Source organism: Netta rufina, assembly GCF_964035555.1.
Source record: "Netta rufina genome assembly, chromosome: 1".
NCBI classification, from domain to species: Eukaryota; Metazoa; Chordata; class Aves; order Anseriformes; family Anatidae; genus Netta; species Netta rufina.
Genome location: NC_140123.1, coordinates 56329967 through 56350381, shown reverse-complemented (window position 1 = coordinate 56350381; position 20415 = coordinate 56329967). Strand labels below are relative to the sequence as shown.

General features: G+C 37.9%; 1 protein-coding gene across 1 annotated transcript in view; it reads left to right on the top strand.

Moving 5' to 3' along the window:
- TMTC4 (transmembrane O-mannosyltransferase targeting cadherins 4) overlaps positions 1-18753 on the top strand; it is a 51027-nt gene extending 32274 nt beyond the window's left edge. Inside the window, exons 11-18 of the mRNA XM_084296300.1 lie at positions 42-173; positions 7223-7302; positions 7476-7583; positions 7704-7845; positions 8501-8615; positions 9096-9208; positions 14719-14788; positions 15308-18753. Of these exons, the coding sequence (XP_084152426.1) occupies positions 42-173; positions 7223-7302; positions 7476-7583; positions 7704-7845; positions 8501-8615; positions 9096-9208; positions 14719-14788; positions 15308-15459 (912 nt within the window). The 3' untranslated portion in view covers positions 15460-18753. The remainder of the gene's footprint in view (positions 1-41; positions 174-7222; positions 7303-7475; positions 7584-7703; positions 7846-8500; positions 8616-9095; positions 9209-14718; positions 14789-15307) is intronic.
- The last annotated feature ends 1662 nt before the right edge of the window (positions 18754-20415 follow it).

Here is a 20415-nt window from a genome sequence, read left to right as displayed (position 1 = left end):
GTTGAATGGTTTTGTTCTTACCTTGTTTCTCTTTCTTTAAGAAAATTCTTGCTGTCGCAGTCCTTGGAATCTTACTGATAAACGTTATGCGCTGTGCGCTCCGCAGCAGTCAGTGGAGGTCAGAAGAACAGCTTTTTAGGAGTGCACTGTCTGTGTGCCCTCTAAATGCAAAAGTAAGTCAGTTGTGGACTTTGAATCTTTCTTTTTTTTTTTTTTTTTTTTCTTTTTAGAAAGCGTTTTGAATTTTGGAGTGGAAGAGGTTGTGTGTAATTGAAGTATTGTGGTATAGTAGACCTCAGTCTTGATTGGGGCAAAAATATGACATATCAGACACCTAAATTATGGTGTTAACACGGTCAGTACACAGTGCACAGTCAATACCGACAGTGCAAATTACAATTTTCTATTGTTCTGAACTTGTAATTCAGAACTTGGGGGTGGAAGTGAGGAGGGGGAGGAGAAAGGGGAATATACCTCAGGAAAAAGCATCCAGTCAAATCAGATGTGCTAGGAAAATCTCTTAAAAGAATTGTATGCATAATTGCAGATTATTACAACAAAATATCAAAGAGGATGTAAGTAAGTTGAGATGTATTCACCTGAATAATTCCTATGCTATAATCTTCTTTCTGTACCTTCCAGTGATGCATATAGCCAGCACAGCTAAGGGAGAAAGAAGCATATCATCTGCTTAGTTGCAGGACATGGGATAAAATCTTTGTTCCTACTTCTGCTCTTTAACAGCAGCTGAATGAGCTAGGTAGTCTTCAGACACAGGCAATAAGGACAGGTGCAATGTCCCTTGCAAATCTTAGTGAGGGAAAAGGTCTGAGATGGGACTGGGTAAGATGTTTCACTGCTCTGAGTATCGGTGTAGCATAGACTGCATCTAGCCTGCCATTAGAGGTGAGCTCTGCAGCAGTCCTTCGATAGCTGAGGCTGGGATCTGTTGGAGTGTACCACAGAGCCCTGATGTTGTCTGAATTTTAGGACACGCTATCTTCAGTGAGCCTCAGAATAGGAATCCACAGCTTGTTAATAACAACACACAGATGTTTTGAAAGATTAGATTTCTGTAACCTAGAAAATACAGATGAAGATACAGAGTTTAAACAGCCAAGAAACGCTCAACTTTGTGAAGGGAATGATAAACTTAGCACACACTGGAATACAAATAGGCATCAATGAGCTCTAAAACACATTTATGATCAATATTTACAGCATGGTGATGTCTTTGAATAATCTCAAATTTTGATACATAGATAAAGAGCCGTAGTATTTTATTGTGGCAGTGGTAGGCAACCATCTCCTTTTTAATGATGACCTCAGTGTATCTTGTCTTCTGAATGACAAGTGCATACTATAAATGGAGCAAATGCAATCTGTTTCTTTGTGTGTAGCTCCATCCATCTGCTATGGCAAGAGTACTTTAGACAGATCCCCACTCTGCCTGGGCTCCAAGGTCCTTGGACACAAGCCACGTCTGGCTGGGAAGCTGTGTAGCTGTGTTCACACAGTGCTGTGCTTGAGCCGATAAGCTGTGTGCAAGCTACTGAACTAATGCAGCTGGTTCAAAGCCAATGAGTGTACAGGGAAAATGAGCTTGTGTTTGTCAACACTGGGCCCTCTAGACATGCCTGGACTGTATTGCTACTTGCGACAGCTTGCACAAATGGAGAGCATGGTGATGTGTACGGGGAGGTTTTTATAGACTCACATTCCAATTTTCTTTAAGGAGTCACTTTGAAATCACATTAGTAGGGAACTTTACTAGGCAAGAGTGTTAGAGAGTCCATGCCTAAAAGCCAATCTGTTTTTTTTTTTCCTTCATGGACTTCAGTCAATTTTAACCAACGTAAATGTAAAAAATGGAGCTGGTTCTGTTTTGATCTCTTCTTGTCATGAAATTGCAGACTTCCCTTAAAGCTGACTCCACGGGACTTTTCATTAGTCCATTTATTCCAGTTCAAGGCTGATGCAGACCAGAAGATGAATGTAGATAATAACATGTTTTTTATCATTTTTCTTGGAGCATCTTTAATATGTGTAAAGTGCTCATGCTTTAATTCCCCCATGTAGCAGGGCCCTAGAGTCTCCAGGTGTTTTGCAACTACCAACAAAAGCCGCAGCTCCTAATTCAAGCTTTGTAGAACAGCTTTTCTGAATTCCAAATTGTCTGTATATGAGCAGTGTAAAATAAATTTACCTTCATTCTAAATAGTATGTTCTCTAATTTCAGACTCATCTTTTTAAATATTTCTCTTAGATGGAGGTGTGGAAACTGCACTAAATCAGATTCTCTGGCATAGTAGCAAACCTGCCTCCTTGACTGATGGATGCATCTGGCTCAAGGTGGTGAAATTTAGTATCATTTTTGATAAACATGGCCTAGTCATTTTGGAATGTGTTGGAAATAATCATACACCATAACGAAGTTACAGAGATTTTTGACTTTAAGTTCATGACACAGAACAGTCTGGCAGCTCTGTCTAAAGAGAATCTGTTGCATATTTTTAAATATGTAATGTGTGTGCATTTATTTATTTGATAGAGAAAGAAGCATGTTATAGCTACGTCCAGGAGTATGTCACTCTTGCTTGGTCCTATGCTTAAGTTGGTTTGAAAGGTTGTTAGTCTGTATACAGTGTATAGTATACGTTTTGAATACACTTAACAGTATTTTGCTTAGATGAGCAGAAGGTGCCTGTATTCCATTTCCATTTTTGCATATAGTATAGATTCACTGAATTCTTGGAGTTCAATGGTGGTAAGCACTAGTGTGAGTTAGAGCCAGGCCTCTTTTTTCTACTAAGGCAGATTTTGTGAACAGTTACATGGACTGTTTCCACCTGATATGTTAATAATATGTTACAGGTAGTTTATAAATTTGGAATGATTCCATGCTAATGGCTTAGAAAAGGCTCACTGGATCTAATTCAGAATCTTTTCACTGATGTCAGTATGTTGCAACTTAATCCTGGAGTGCTTTGTTGAAGTACCGGAATATCTAATTACAGGCTATGATGAAAGCCTAACTACAGTTTTGCCATATATCAGACTACTTACTGGCTTGGGATTCATCCCCTTAGCTTTAGATGTCTACATCTGAGCAAGCCAGATAGGCTGCCCTCATAACTGTGAGGAAAAACTGACCCTTTTAGCACATTTTATCGTCACCTTGAGCTATGTGGCTGTCACAGGCCAGAAGGACTGCACCCTGTTCTGTGTGTTTCTTTCCACTGATTCTGAAAGAGGTCCTGACAGCTACCTCAGATGTGGATGCATAAGGTGACATGAGATTTTGCCCTTCTACTGCTGTTCACTATTTCTAAACATTGCTGTATTGCTCTTCACTCTCTGAGCTTGGTACACGTTGTTTCCTTTTGATTTTTGAAGATTATTCCTGAAGATGTTCGTCATGTTGGCTTTTTCTGCCATGCAGTAAGTTACTGTTGGAAATGTCAAGTTACTTTTTTCTTCCCTCTTAGCAAAGCCAGGGCAATTTTTCAGAATCCAGAGACAGTTCTTATTTCTGGATGACTTCATCTAATTAATTATATAATTAAATTTTGGAAGAATATCATTAAATACATGAGAAATAGTGACCGTTCTCTTCTGGTAGATTGGAAATAGCTAAATTTAAATAATTGTAAAAAGTTAACATTCCCCATGCTACCAGCTTTCATTTACCAAATAGAATTTAATAAACACGGATTTTCAGAAGAAACAAGTAGCAAAACCTGGAATCCTGAGGAAGTTATGATACTCTGAAAAGAATGTGCTACTAACCATTCTTTGTTCTTAATGCTTTGTGACAAACTTACACCTCTAATAGTTTGCAAAGACAAGCTGTTCTAATGCTGAAAATGTACAACAGAGTCTTAAGACTGTTTTTCAGTTCTTGGGCTAGGCTGTGGTGCCCTGATTATGTTAACTTTAAATATGGCATGCCTGTTGAGATAACCAACTTTTTCATGGGGTATTTTTAGTACTTTCCTCTTTCCTAATTGCCCTCATTGCAGAGAATGCTGTGTTGTTATTCATCCCTTAGAAATGTTCATTTTAGAGCTATTACTGTAAAATAATTACCTGTTTAAGTTTGATAAAGGAGCAAGTGGGCATAATGTAATGTGTCATTTCCAGTTAATATCCATCATTAATGCTCATCCGAAAATGAAATGGTATATCTGCTCTTAAATGTTTAACCAGGAAAGGAAAATCCGTTCCCAGGTTGTCCTGGGCAATATCAATCAAAGGCAGAAGAAACACGTCTGTAGAGATTAAATTTAAAACATCACACTGCCCCCTTCATTTTTAAAAGCCAGATTTTTCCCTCCCACTGGCATATTGAAAGTGTTTGTCCCCACGTTGTGCAGATAGGGGTCACAGGAGAGAGCAAGGAGAATTACAGCCTTGTGCTTAGCGGAGGGCATGTGGGTTATTGTAACCCTGGTTAAGGGGAGTAGAGCAAAAGGCTCATCTTGGCATCTGTCTCTAATGGCAAAAGAAGTGGGAGACATTGCTGTCCAGCAAAAGTAACCTGCACCTTTCAAGTGATTCTGTATGCCTAAAAAAAACCCTCCTGACTCTGTTTTTAAAACTTACTGCATTTAAATATATATATAAATATATACTTACTGCATATTTACCCATTGAAAATTATCTTGAAAGCTCTTTTCATCATTGGGTATTTATGTTAGGCTGAGGGGTTCTTTTGGTTTGCTTGCTATAATTTTTCTTCTCTTACTTTCTTTGTCACCAACATATTTAGAGGAGCTAAGGCTTCAATTTGTCTTGAAGGGAAGCTAGGAAACATACATACAACAAGCAACTCTTCATTTTCAGGAGTATTGTTTAGAAATATCACTTCCTTTCATGCAGAAACTGTGTCTGAGGACAGAAGAAATACAATGTAAATAGTCTTGTTATTGGTTTTAATACTGTAATACATCTTTCTAGTTCAGTTCACAAAATATGTATGTACACTTAATATTTCATTTGATATTTTGACTTTAAATAATTGATATCTTTTGGATTTTTGCAATACACACAGTTCTGTTTACATGAGAAAAATATGCTTTCCACTGCTGCTTTAGATAGAAACGGATGTTAAGAAACTGAGGAATGAGTAGAATCAGAAAGTGAAATGCTGACTGGTTGTTCATAACACAAGATAGCTAAAACATATTTTTTGAAATTTTTTCTTGTATGCTCTGTCCTCATTCTTTTAATCAAATTTTTTCTTGCAGTAATACTTACAATTTCTGAAAAATGTAAAACAATAAGAAAAAAAGGCACTCAAAACTATTTTAGAGGAAGAAACTGAATGTAGTTTTAGTTCGCTGATATTGAAATGTGAATTCAGGTATTTTAAGGGGTAATATACGTTACTGAGTGAAATCTTCCTTGATTTTTTTTCTGTTTTGCCACAAGTTATCATTTATCTAGGAGTACAGCAAAATTTAATAATCTAATTTTCTTCACATAGATTTTGAGTCTGTAAACTTCAGTATATATAATCACAGTGATCCAGTTTGGTAAGAATGTAGTCATGGTGTGCTGAAAAAAATTCCCGAAGACATAATACAAATAATACTCAGTCCTAAGAAGCATTTTTCAAGGTATATCATGTTACTGTAATGACTCATTGGAAAGCAGTGCCATTCTATTTTTTGTCACAGTCAAGTGATCTTTATAAATGGCTATGCCTTGATATAAATGTACCATTCTGTTGCTTCTTTGGAGTGGACCTTGTCATATTTTTATGAATGTACAAAGGAAGTCCCTGGATTATTTTTTTTTTCTACTTGAAAGCTGTACTAGAGCTTTTATTAGATGCTGAATTTGTGTGCCTTACAGGCTAAGGAGCTGTTTCTGTGAAAACTTATTAAGCCTTACAGCATCTTTGCTATCTTTAAAACCAGTGAAACTACTTTTTCACTTATTCTAGAGAGCATGGAAAACAGTTTTAATTTGATTTATTGATGGCATGTTACAGCATAGTCACAATCACGTAGAGGTGGAATTCAACAACTAAATACTATAACAGTTAGATTGAAGCATAACTTTGTGTGTTGGATCAATGGGTCCCAGGTATTGTGCCAAACACGATGAAAATTAATCCTCTGATGGACACATGAGATTAAGTACTTTTTTTTTGACTGTATAACATTAATTAGAGTTATCTAAGTGTATTACAAACCTATATTTATGTACTTCAGTCTGAAGTAATTTCTGCATAGTGTTTTTGAAGAGATTTAAATTAGATTTTCGAGGTATGGAAAAAATTGCAGTGTGAGAGTTTTTTAGATGAGGCATACAACTTAATTTCAAATAGTAAGGTAATTTACAGAATGAATTCTGGTCTAGTTGCAGAAAAGTGTTTGCAGGACTTTTTACTCAAAACACTTTTATTTCTAAACTTCAGTCTTCCTCTGACCATGTAATGTAGTCTTAGAGTAGGATACAAAATGTCTTCCAATTAAGATTTTTTTTCCTGAAATTCCTACCTAATCCTTTAATCCTTATCATAAATTCAAATGATAAGGATCTTCCCTGTAGTTATCCCAAAGCCCTAGATCCTCCCTTCATTCTCTGCTTTTGAACAGTCAAGGTCTTCAACATGATGCCACACATGATTTATTTTTTTCCAGAAATGTTGTTTGATGCATTATTGTATCAAGACAATAATAATTGGGTCTTTTGCAGGGCTGGGGTGAATGCTGGTTGGCATTCTTTGTGAGTTTTCTTTGTTTTGAAATATGGAGCTTAGCTTAATTTTTCTGTTAATGTTGATTTATTTTTTAGCTTATGCTATAGTGAAAGCAAAGTTTAATCAACACATACTGCTGTAGATTTTCTGCTATGCTGGATTTGAATGAGTCAGCCTTTCTCTTAGTCATCTGACAAGGAAGGACAAGAGGTGTCCATATAAAATGTCTTAGGGACAGTGTTGTGATCTCATTTATAATATCAGGGAGTGAAAAATCTTTCTTAACTAGCTAGAACAGGTAAGTTGATTTATTAATTTATTCCTCAGATTTTATCTTGCTATTTTCATTGTCTGTATTGTCCAGTCTTGAGATCCACCTACAACATAAAGCAGTAGTGAATGACAAAAATTCTGGCTGTATTTATTTGGGGTAAGAATTTTTAGCAACTTGACTCCACAAAATACCTGACTGTATAGCATCTGGCTAAAAAAGTTCATCTGTGTTTTCAGGTGCACTACAATGTTGGCAAAAACCTGGCTGACAAGGGAAATCAAAGTGCTGCAATCAAATACTACAGAGAAGCTGTAAGGTATTAGAATTTTTACTCCTTTATTGAACTATCCTAAAATTGCTTTAAGGTTTAACAGGGAGAAAATGCTTAGGTATTCATTTTCATGTTCTGCAGCGATGCAGAGCTAACAATTTGCATAAAGGAATGTGTCTCCCATACATAATAATAATCTCTTAAATTTTACATTTTAGGTTGAATCCTAAATATGTACATGCCATGAACAACCTTGGAAATATTCTGAAAGAAAGAAATGAGCTCCAAGAAGCAGAGGAGTTGCTGTCCTTAGCTGTACAAATACAGTATGTTTAGAACAAAGCCAAGCAGTATTTTGTACCAGCTGAGCAGAAAGGATACAATGGGATCTTCTGTTCAAAGTGCTCAGTTGTCATCTCTCTTATTTTTTTCTCCAATTTATTCAGACCTGATTTTGCTGCTGCATGGATGAATCTAGGAATAGTACAGAACAGTTTAAGAAGGTTTGAAGAGGCAGAGCAAAGCTACTGGACAGCAATTAAACACAGGAGAAAATATCCAGATTGTTACTACAATTTAGGGCGGTTGGTGAGTATTTTTGAATGAATTATTGCTATTAGAGTAATCTGTGCGTGCATATATTTCTGCTATGTTGTTAAATGCTGATCGTTATTCCAGTTTAATTGATTTGTAGTTCAGGATGATTTCCTACTTTCAGTAGCTTTTTTCTATTGCTTTCCTAGTATAATCCCTTTCTTATCACGTTTGGTAGTCCTACTTTCCATATAAAGACATCAAACCAAAAATATAGATTGTGATCTTTTGTTTAAGAGAGATCTTTAATCATTTCTCAATATCAGACTGCTTTACAGTCATGAGCATATTCCAACAAATTGTTAGGTAGTAGAACTATGCAAAAAAAAAAAATCATTTTAGATTCATGGAAATGTACTTATTCTCTTGTGTAGAAAATGCTAATTTCCCACTTTATTGGTGCGTATGTATCTGACCAGCTTCCAGAGAAGAAAAAAAAAAAAAAAAACAACATAAAAGTAAAAAATTATTTTATAACAGTCTATCTTCCATGCTACCCTAGTATTCTTTTTACATTTCTTATTTTTATCTGTAAGAGCAAGTTTTACTAGAACAGAAAGAGAGAGATTAATAATCTTTGTGCCTTTAGTCCATAATTGAAAAGTCAAGTAAATCTGAGTGACATTACTGGAGTTTTCTTTCTTTTTAGTATGCAGATTTGAATCGCCATATAGATGCATTGAATGCATGGAGGAATGCTACAGTTCTGAAACCAGAGCATAGTTTGGCTTGGAACAATATGATTATATTACTTGATAACACAGGTATGAACCCACTGGAATATTTTAATGAGTAATTCAGTGTCTTTCAAAACTCAGTTTTATCTGTATTTGTCTAAAAGGAGATCTACTTCTTATTTGGCTACCAAGACACTCTCCATAAAAATTAGAATGCTTTCTAACTCAGTGGTTTTAAAGCATCACTTGAAATCCAGCCCATCAATTGCATTTCTGATCCTCATTTGAAATGACATCATTTTGCAAGCATGTTTGTATTAGAGACCAAACTTCAGAACTCTCGAATCTCTGCTTTTGTTCTTCTAAAAGTGTTATTTGTTGAAAATAAAATGGAGGTTTTCTGTTGTCTTATTCTGTAGGCCTTTATATTTATGTGTCAGAGATACCTGTTTTTCTTCAAAAACACGTATAATCAGCCCTTCATACAATATGTGTGCTTGCAGCATGAAAAGTAACTAGTAAGGCTGTGTTAAGATGCCTTCTCTTTTTCCACTGCGTGGCTCCCAGGCAATCTAGCTCAAGCAGAAGCAGTTGGAAGAGAGGCCCTGGAGTTAATACCTAATGATCATTCCCTTATGTTTTCTTTGGCAAATGTACTGGGGAAATCACAAAAATATAAGGTAGGTAACTAGAGCTCTCTGTGTGTTGTTTTTTTTTGTGGTGGTGGTGGTTTTTTAACCATATATACTGTGTATAAACTGTGTGTATCTCTGTAGAAACGGTGTGAGGAAGTCATTGCGGACTGTGACTTCATCAGGATTCAGTGCCCATTTCTGTCACAGAATTGTTGTGTGACTCTGACCTAAATTCATCTCACCTTATTTTAGATGTTGTGTGGTTGGTTTTTTTGGAACATTGATTGCTGCACTAAACTGTCAATGGTCATTGAAGAGAAGTAGGCTCTTAAGCACACTAGAGGGCAGTTAGGGTCTTGTATTGGTTCACTGGTTCTCTCCGGAGAGAACCTCCCCTGATTTAAAGTCCTTGGTTCAGGGTCCAAAATTAGATGTGATATGTTAGTTCTGGTGTTCTTTCTGTGTAAGGAAGCAAGGTTTCCCATTACCCGATATGAATTCTAGCCTCATTACCTCAGAAGCTATCTAAAATGAAGATATCACAGACTCTCTAATCCCAGGTTGAGGATGGGATACCTAAGTAACCACAGAATATTATGGTATGCTCATACATTGAGCAATGTATTGAACTTTCCCTTGAATATAGTTGGCCAGTTAGCAAGTGGTACTTCAGTATTGACTACTTGTATTTAAAAGTAGTAAATGTAATGCAATTGAGGTCAGAGAAATATTTTCCAGAAGGAATTGTATGAATATTCAGAGAACAAATCATACATAGTTAATATTTTTCGTTACTTTAATTGACTCCATAGTTACCGATGTATGCATGCGATAGGGAGAAATAAATAATGGAGCAAGTTTTTTGTATTCCTCAGAAAAACATCATTTATTGAACTATGACTGCTGGGGGGAGGTTGATGGCTTTTGATATGTTGAAATGTTAGCAGTGCTGAAGGAACATCCTTAGTGTAAAAGAAGTAAGATTTTTTGATATTAGACTTCATAGACTTGATAGAACGGATGTGTTTTTTCCACCAATTACCGTGTCCACTAACATTTCCAGTCATGTCCAAATGTGGGGTGATGACCTGTCCACATGTCAGAGGCCCTGGCAGGCCTAACACCTCCTTTGGTTTGTGTTGGTGATGCTGTTACCCACGGCATTGCATTTTCTCTAGACTGTCACTTTCATTTTTTGTACACTCTGTTACTAGTCTCTTTCCACCTGAAGCTGTTATAAAATATATTTTTAGGTTACATTAACAAAGTTCCAGAAGGATACAGATTAACATCCAGAATGTATAAGGATAACATTATGGAGGAGTTAATTGCTAGTATTATTTTGATGAGTCATGAATATGAAAGAATAGAGTATTGTACAGTTATTTAGCAAGAATAATATGCAGCCTGACAGAATAAAGAATGTTTATAATGAAGTAAGGAGAAGAAATAAGTGGAAAACTAGGTAGGAAACTTTCTCCAGGTATAGGAAAAACAAGTCTGTCACAGTGGATTTAAAAAATAACAAAGCAGGTAGTGCTTTTGATGGCCAGTTCTGAGAGGTCATTATGCTGCATGGGAATGCATTGGAGACGGTGGAAATGATGGTGGGAAAAAATGAAGCTTTCAAGGCAGCATCCTGAATAAAGCAAAAGGCGCAGTGGAGCCCAGGGAAGAAAGGAGGGGGCCACTGACAGTTTTAATAGTTCAACAGGGAGTAGTAGGTTTGTGTAAAGCAAAATATAACTTATCTAGTAACTTGAAATTGATGGGTTATAATAGGGAGAGCAAACTAAGGGCATTGGGAAGTGCACTTAGAAAATTTGATGATAGCAGTAGCTGTATTTTGTATGGATTGGAAAGTAGAGATACAGGGTTGCTTTTGTCGTTGTTTTTTGTTTATTTTTAAGTGGGAGAATATACAATTAAGATAAAAAGAATGGTAGATTAAGATTTCTTGTCTACCCCTCCACATGTAAAAACAGAGAGAAGTGGATGGCTCTTTAAGGATTTTTACTGTGTATGGGAGGGGAGGGGAAGACAGGGGATTGGAGGCTGTCAAGGTGATGGAGGTGATTTGCAGAGGGCTGCCTGGCTGTGTCTGTTGTGTTGTATAACCTCAGGCATTTCATTTATTAGGTTACTTTTTATGTGTCTGTATAAAAGTTGATACTACATTGGCTCTGTTGCCATAAAGTAAGATTTGGTTTGGGTTTTGTTGTGTTTTTTTTTTTTTTGGTTTTGTTGTGGTTTTTCATACTTCATATTTTAAAAGGCACAAAATTGAAAAGATTTTGCTATTATGAAAGAGTTCCTTCAAATAAGTACACAGTATTCTTCAGTTTCAAATGCTCTTTTCATTAGAAGATAGATTTTCTAAGACCAAAAAAAAATCCCCCAACCCGTTAAGATTTCTGTTTGTATCTATTCATGAATGATTTATTGTTTCAGAAACAAAAGCACATACAGGAAGAGTTGTTTTGGTGTTTTTGCTTTTTTTTTTTTAATTAACATCTGTTATGTCAAGTTTGATTTCTCATTTAAGTACTTGTTGCAATGGACAAAGAATCAAACTATCTTTAGCTCTTTGAAAATATGTATGCTGTATTTTTGTTATGTATACATCTATGCTTTTTCTGTAAGAAGTACAACAAATCGGAAACATTCAGCATTTTTTCTATTTGAAAAAAAGCCAGACAACAATTTTGTGCTGTGGCCTTGGCAGCAGATGGAATGCAGTGTGCTTTCCCAAAGCCTTTGCTATACACAGTGTGCAAGTTTCTTGACAACACTTGATTTAAAGCTTTGGCAAGACAGTCATTTGAAATATCACCGGATGTACTGGAATGTATATTTACACCATATATCCACAATAATATGAATGTGATGCACCATCAATAGCCTTTAATCAGACAGTATGCTTCTACAAGCAAAGCAGTGGCAATAAGAATGTTTCCAGAGTGTGGTTGGAGATATGTACAGTAATGAGAGTCAGTCAAATCTGAGCATGTGTTTTATTATATTTTCTGGGAACACACTGCACATGTTGTCCCATCATACACCAGCAGTGAAAGGGTGAGTCTGTACACTAGCTGCTTCCCCTCTGTGTAGCTGACAACATTCAGGCATAAAAATGCAGTAATTGGACAGCACAGCTTTCAGTCTGTTGTTAACCTGCCCAGTAAGGAAAGCAGAAGTTTACTTAGTAAATTAAAATAGTAGAAATTGCAGTGGAAAAATTACAAATTGTAGGACTAATGACTACTGCGTAGTTTCAAGAGCCATTCTGCTGTTGATTTTTAGGTTTGGTTGGGTGTATATAAAGAGGTTACCTTGCAATACCACAAGGCTTGCCAAATGTTTGAATCTTGGGGTGTTTCTCAAGTGACTGAGTTAGAATCGTAGAATAATTTTGACTGGAAAGGGACATCCAGAGGTCATCTAGTCCAATCCCTGACCAAGCCAGGCACCAGGACATGCAGAGGGACACCCAGCTTGAAAGCAGCTCTGCAGAAAAAGACAGGAGGGTCCTGGTGGACACCAAGCTGATCATGAGCCAAAAGCTCTTTTTGCTGGTGCCCAGTGACAGGACAAGAGGCAATGGATGCAAACTGGAACAGAGGAGATCTCCTCTGAACAGGCAGTACTTCTGTGCTGTGCAGGTGATGGAGCACTGGCATAGGTTGCCCAGAGAGGCCGTGGGGTTTCCTCCTTGGAGACGTTCAAAAGCTGCCTGGAGATGGGCCTGGGCAGCCTGCTCTAGGTGGCCCTGCTGGAGCAGGAGGGTGGGACCAGATGGTCTCCAGAGGTGCCTTCCAACTGTAAAGACCCTGTGATTCCTGCCCATCCATTTGTCCATCCTGTTTAAGTGTGAATGGTGGCCTTCCCCTCCAGTGTACTGACCATTCCCTCCAATTAGGGGCTATCTGTAATGCTCCTGATAGAGTGTTCAGTCCCATCACCCAAATCAACACTTTGGGTCTCAAATAGCCCAGTTCATCTAGGTACATCAATAGTCAGGTATGTGAGAATGCTAGAGCTGGTGATGATGCCAGGGAAAAGCAATGCCAAAACTTGCAGTGTAGAATCATATACTGCATAAATTTCTGGTCATCTGGTTCCCTTGTTCACTCCTATCCACATAGGCCTTCCACAGGAAAAAGAAGTACAGAAAGGATACAGAAAGGAGATACAGAAAGAAGTACAAAAAGAACTACAAAAGGATTTGTTGAGAACCTAAAGTCTCCTTGACCTTACAGAAAAAAAAAAAAAGCACTTTCAGCATCAGCCTTTCTTGGGTTGAGAGTGGCAGCCTTAGCTGTGCTCTGGAACGCTTTGAAAGGAGAGTGAACTTTGGGTTTGAATTTGGACATAGCTCTTCAGTCACTCGAAGTTGAGTCACTGACATCAGAAACTTCTCACCTGTGGGACCCTTATGGAACTTATGTCATGCTCCTCAGAAGAACACAGCAGAATCAAAAATTTGGCCGATAGATTTTCTTTTTTAGCAGAGCCTGTGTGGTGCTGTGTAGTTTTAAATAGCAAAGGCTTAGCGCAAAGGAAAGGCCTTTTCCCCAGGGTTGTTCTCAAATACCTGGGACATTAAGTGTGTGCACTAGAATAGGTAATTTTATCTCCAGGTAATTTGACCTGAAACTAAATGAGCAACTTTCTCTAAAACACAGCATAGCCCAGAATCCATGTGAAATTGTTTATCTAAAGTATCTATTCTTGTATGCAAGTGAGTACAATATGGTCCATTTGGATTGGGAAATATCTTTCTAAACTTATACAGGAAATATGCTCTGGAACAAAAGTGTCTGTATCAGCAGCTCATTTGGTAAAATAAAAATGTCAAATTAGGGAATTAACTTAGCAGTAAGTTGTTCTTCTGAATATTTGGTGAGAGTTTGGCTTTTCTAAGTACTCGGACGTCAACAGTCCTAAGAGCATACACACTGCAGCTGGGAATATGGGAAAGGTTGCTTGGAAGAAACGTGAGAAACAGTTCAGTTGGTTTGGTTTTTCAATAACAGACACTCTGCTATTCTTCATAGAGAACCATGTTGAAACATCTGTATGAAAGGTTTTTACTGGAAAGCTCCTGCCTGAAATGGTAAAAATTGTTAACGGGAAAAGGTGTCTAAAAGGAGTTTTCTCATATGCTACATTTTATTATGCTTGTTTTGATTGAATAAATAGGTAAAACTTCAGCAGGTAATGCTTGAAAATAATATAACTGAGGGGCGGGAAGTTAAACTGCTTTATAAACTTCACTAGTGCTTCACTTTTCTTTATTTTTTTATTTTAGCTCTCAGCTAACATAATGTGAGCCTGTGAAATCTTGGCACTTATTTGTACCACTGTCACTTTTCTGGAGGCTACAGCCACCTGAACTACAGGATCGTGCAGGCTTAGATTATACATACTGTGGCATCGTATAGATATGGCACAGTTTGGAGTTTCTTTCAGTTACAATTTTGTGTACATTTTGTATTATTTTATATACTGCAAGAGTAGACTGTCCTGTTGACTTGTTCTTCTAAATTATTCAGGAATCTGAAGCATTGTTCCTCAAGGCAATTAAAGCCAATCCAAATGCTGCCAGTTATCACGGTAATTTGGGTAAGAGCTTTTCTACGTCTTATCAGCTGCATTGTTTATTTGCTTCATATTTGTTGTGTTTTAAAAGAAAAGGCAATCTTTTGAGCCTTCTTCCTGCTGGGCAGATTCCTATTTTACTTCCTAGAAAAACTGCCAGCCAGAGAAGAACAGGGCACTAAACCAGAAAAGCCATCACATGATATGACAGATCAAGAGGGCTGCACAATCCAGCCCAGAGGTAGCTGCACTTCAGTGGCTGCAAATTGGTTCATTTATGCTACGCTTGTAACCCGCAATGAGCTCACCAGATAAGAGCTGCCATTTATGGCTCCAGTGTAATTCATTCCTTCATCATTCCCATGCCAGTTCTGCTCCCAGGCTTTGCTCCTGCATTTGGCAACAGAACAAGCAGCTACTGTGCCACCAGCCAGTGAGAGACCCTCACTGGAAACAAATGCCTTAATGTTGTTTTCCAAGTGATTGGCAAGGCTGTGCATTATTCAACAATATTGCTAACGAAATTCTTCACTGACGTTCCAGCTGTGCTTTATCATCGCTGGGGAAATCTTGACTTAGCAAAGAAGCACTATGAAGTCTCTCTGAAGCTGGATCCTATGGCACCCGGGACCAAGGAAAACTACAACCTCTTAAGAAGAAAATTGGAGCAATTGCAGAAGAAAGGCGGTGCCTGATGTTTCTTTTCAGGTTGTCCGTGCATGCTGTTTACTGTTAATGTTACATGGTTACTTTTGACCATGTAAAGGATTCAGTCATTGTTTCTCAAAAATAACACCACCACCAGCAATGCACATTTGAATGTCCAATTATGCCCTCCTACAGATTCTAACATTTCAGCTGGAGTTTGGAGGATCTTTTTTTTTTTTTTTTTTTTCTCCTGAACTGCTTTTAAAGTCCCTTAGGACACTTTTATAGGTATACGAAAGCGATGCAGATGGATTCACAGCTGTGAATAAATAGCAATATTTGCTTTCACTTGCAATTTGATATCTTCATCTGACTTTTTAGTAGCAGGATGAATATCAGAAGGCAGTTTTATTTCTGAAAGTGTTTCTGGAAAAAAGTGCAATTTCCTGTTTAAACCCTGATCTGTTCAAGTATGAAGAATATCTGTCCACTTCAGTTTTATTACTGCTTTCTACCGCCAGTCCTGCGGAGACAGTGGAAGAATGGATTCTCTCCAGCACATCAGTTTGCTCTTGTAATTTGAATTACGCCCTTGTTCTTGTTTCTGGCTCCACCATTTGAAGTGTAGGATTTGTACAGGTGTAAATGAGTGCTGTAAAAGGTTTGTCAGCCACTATACTGCTGAGGTATGCTTGAGTGAAGAAAGTACTCCTAGATTTAAGGCAAAGATTTTAGCAAGCAGCAAAGGGAAGAGGACAAAGTTTAAAAAGACAGAGGGGTAAGCTAGAGTGTCTGTTTTTGCAGGCCAGCCTCATCTAGCACAGACAGCTTGGGCCACCAGTCAGCTCTCGCAGCCAGCTGGTGCTCTAAACACAGAATAGCATCTATAGGAGCTAATTCCTGTGGCTTGAGGCACTGCAGTGCTTTCTGGTTAAGGACATAACTTTTGGCTCCTACATTGTTGGTAAATAAAGAGAGAATTTCTGTGGAAAAGTAACTGGGCAAACAACCTGACCATGGCTACTGAGGTATGAACTGGAATGATCTGATTCCATTTTTGTCTCCCATGGCTCATGAGCTTGCGAAAGAAACAGTTAAATAAGCATAGCTATTAATGTGTAAGCTGATCACGTTGGTGCGGGAAGATTCAGAGATGGTACCCATTGATACAGTGTCACTTTTCAAAATGTGTTATGCTTTAATACATGTTTAAACTCTGGCTGTCCAAAGTTGTTTGTCTTGTGCCAGTATTTACATTCCTGCTTCAGGAAATCATCACATGTCTATTTTATTTGTTTTCTTGTTTGCTTGTTGTATTTAAGGTTGGAAGATTGCTATCAGATGTGAAAACTATGGAATTTAGTCTCTCTTTTTGCATTCCTTTGTTCTTTCTTTTTTCCCCTCATAGGAAGACATTGATCAATGCAGTGTTTGCAGCTTTCCTAATGAGTCCAATGGTTTTGTTATAGGAGATTGTGGAATGTTCCCCATACACAAATCATCTATGTGTGGAACCACTTAAAATGTTGAGGGAATGCCTGCCATAGGACAGTATGCCGCGTGGCCTTGCCAGCTGACTACCATATTCTACTTCTGTGTCTTGAACCTATAATAGGCTAATTTTAATTTTTTTTTAAATGACAGTTGCTTCAAGAAGCAAGTGTGTCTACAGAGCACAATACTGCAGAGCTACCCAAGCATCCTCTGACAAAGCTCACTTGGTAAAGTAGTGCAGCTACTTTAATGTAATATTCTTTCCAGACTAACTATAAATCAAGACAGCAAGGCTCTGGCAATACAATACTGACCACAAATTTGGCTTTGAATGAATGAATATGCCGGCATTGCACATACCCAAATTGTATGTTGTCATACTAATTTTAGTTGAGGTACCAGAGACATGTGTTTGTATTCCTGCAGTGTTCTGCTAATGCACCCTATCTTTCAGCAGGGCTAATTGGTTCCTGTAGGGCCCCAAGTTGATGCATTGTATCCACTTCTTCTGGTTTCCAGACAGAAGTTTCAGAAAGCAGTTTCTGAATGTCTTTATAGGATATAAACATGCTTTTTGGTAAGTCTCCTTACTGGTCCAGCAGAACACTGCACCAGTATGGTTAGTCATCTTCTGATAACCAGTATAGTTCAGTCACTACCAACTTTTGTACCCAAAATGTGCTGAAATTGATACACTGTTCAGTACAAACAGCACACTTTTAAGGCCTGGCATGCATCAGATACAGAGAACACGTAACTACATCAGTCACAAGGTATTAAAGGGCTGGGATCTGGCTGGACGTGCTAGTTTATAACAGAAAATAGATGTTTAATATAATCAGGTCTTTTCTGTATATTTGGAATAGGACATATTGAGTTTAAATTATTATTCTCATCATGAAGTTCATATGTATATTTGTGCCTGTTGGCTGCCAGGTTAGATTTACAAAAATCCAGTAGATCAATATTATGTATGGAGTATGAATTCTCTCTAGCTCATTACAAACCGAAGTTGTTGCAGAAATTCCTCTGTGGAAATCAGTTTGTCCTCCTACTCATGAGTCTTAAATGGAAGCGATACACCAACAAGCTGAATACCTTGTTGGCATTTGAAAATGGTGTTTACTCTTCAATACAGACAATGGGATTTATTCTCAATTGTTTTTTGGGCACCTATTGTGTTACTGTGAGGGGTGGGAATATTTGTTTTATATCATTTTTAGTGCTATAGAAATTCAATGTAATTACTTCTATGATGGTAATAAGGATACGCTTATGATTGTGCGTAATGTTGACGTAAATTGGGTTCAAAAAAAGCAACAAACAACTGATTTTTCAATTAAAAATTTCCTAAGACTTTAAGAACACTGAATCATAAGAATGCTAAGGATTTTTTACTTTGTCTTCAGAATTATTTTGAGAGTGTAAGTAATACTGTAAGCTTTATTGAAATGTTTATATTATCATCACTTATCACTTTTCTTGTTTTCTTATACCTCATAACTGACTCCTGGAATAGTGCAAAACCAGGCACCCTGGATAAAAAGAAAGGTATAGAAAAGTGTCCGATTCTGTATGAAAATCAAGAAACATGGATGCTTTTTTTTTTCCCAAAGCTTTCTTGTTCAAATATAGTTCTGAAGAGAGAAATACAGAATGATTCAATGCACAGAACGGAGTCAGAACAGAAAAATGTTCACACTGATTGCTATAGATGACAGCCTATTTTCACCAAAAACTTCCAAGAGAGTTCCCTTATTGTATGTTTCTCTCATGTCTAGAATAATGTCATGTACATGAAGTTTCCTGTTGTTTAATTTCATACTTAAAACTTAGAGATGTGGATTGTGTGTATGAGCACTCAGAAATAAAAATCTTTTATTTGTTAAAAATATTGGGCCTGTTAATTGGAAACAGATTCCTCCATATTTTAGACATCTGCATCTGAGCTATTCATCCCAGTTTTTCTGTATTGTCAATGGGAATAAAACAGGTAATCTGAAATATGATTCATCTAAAGAAAAAGATGTGAGGCATCCTGTGCTTGAAGCAGTCATTCCTCTTCACTAACTTCAAAGGGCAACTAAGATGATCAGCTCACATATCTGAAGAAAACCTCACTCTGCTGCTTTCAGATGAATTGATCTGGTCCTCTATACTTCTCCTACAGTCCATCCTTCGCACCAAGAATATTAATAGACTGGCATTGAGGCAAAGTGGTAGGTACTTGCCTGGAGAGTCAGAGCTATAGTAGTTAGATGAGGGGATGGGATAAGACAAATGAGGAGGGATTTGGGTTCTGCAGACAGTTAAATTTATGAAACTGATACAGCAACTGAATGTCAAATCTCTGCCTATGTTAACAGAACATTTGGGTCTAGCTCTACATATAATTAGCTTGTCTGCAATTACAATAAATGGTAAGAACTTCTTGTTAAATTGACTTTTTGCTGTGGTTCGTTGCTTTGGAAGCAATCTAAAGCAACTGTAAATTTACAAAGATGAGATTTTTGTCTTAAATTGAAGTTGCTATTTCAAGCTATAGCTATCAGAATGTCAAATGTGATTCCGTGTTCTGATGGGATTTTTTTGCATGTTTTACTTTAAATATCTTTATTTGGTGGTTCCTGCATGTATTCTTCATTTCATCTGAGCACATGTACATTTGCATACCTATCATTATGTGTTTATCCTCACATGAATCTTGACTTCGCCCATTCACTGGAAGTGCGTCTTTTCACAGTTTGTGGTAAGTCTCTACCAACCATGTGTTTGAGGGTGTGCTGAACCCAACAGCGAGGTCACAATTGAACCTCTGATGTAAAAGCAGAGGTGGCCAAACTTGTAGGATTGTCACGTACCATCACCCTAAGCTGCAGGTACTGTGAGTAACAGCAGCTTCAGACCATGTGCTGGGCTCCACGATAAGGTGAAGTGTTTTTATGTACCAGTAACATACAAACACGGCAATTTAGATGCTTGGAGGAAAAAGGACTGTCTGCCCGCTGTGAAGAAGCTGATGCATTCGGCTGTACAGGCTGTAGAGCAACGGAGGAGAGGTTACCTTGGTATCAGAGAGCTGCAGGGTGGTACGGGGCACGGGTGTTGGTGTGTGCATGTGATGGTCTGTGTCGAGTGGTTCAGGGCTTTATTTTTATATTTGTTAGAAAAAAGTCCCTGTAGATGTTGAAATCAGCAGCAGGTCAACTCAGGACAAGTTTTGAACCTTACGTGTTGTGGGGTTGCCAAGGGTTTGTTCCAACTTAGTTTCAGGGGAACGAGAGGCAAAGACAGGGGCCATGTAACAAAGCTAAGCTTTACTATCTTTTTCATCGATTTAAACTGTGATAACGATGCTTGTGTTTGAACTGGGGGGGGTGACTCGAGGTCCTGCCGCAGGCCGGTAACAAACATTTTCCCTTTGCCTTCACTGAGCCCGGCCGGGGGCCGCCCCTTTCCCTTCCCTCCCCTTCCCGCTCCCCGCCCCGCCCCGCCCCGCCGCCTATCCC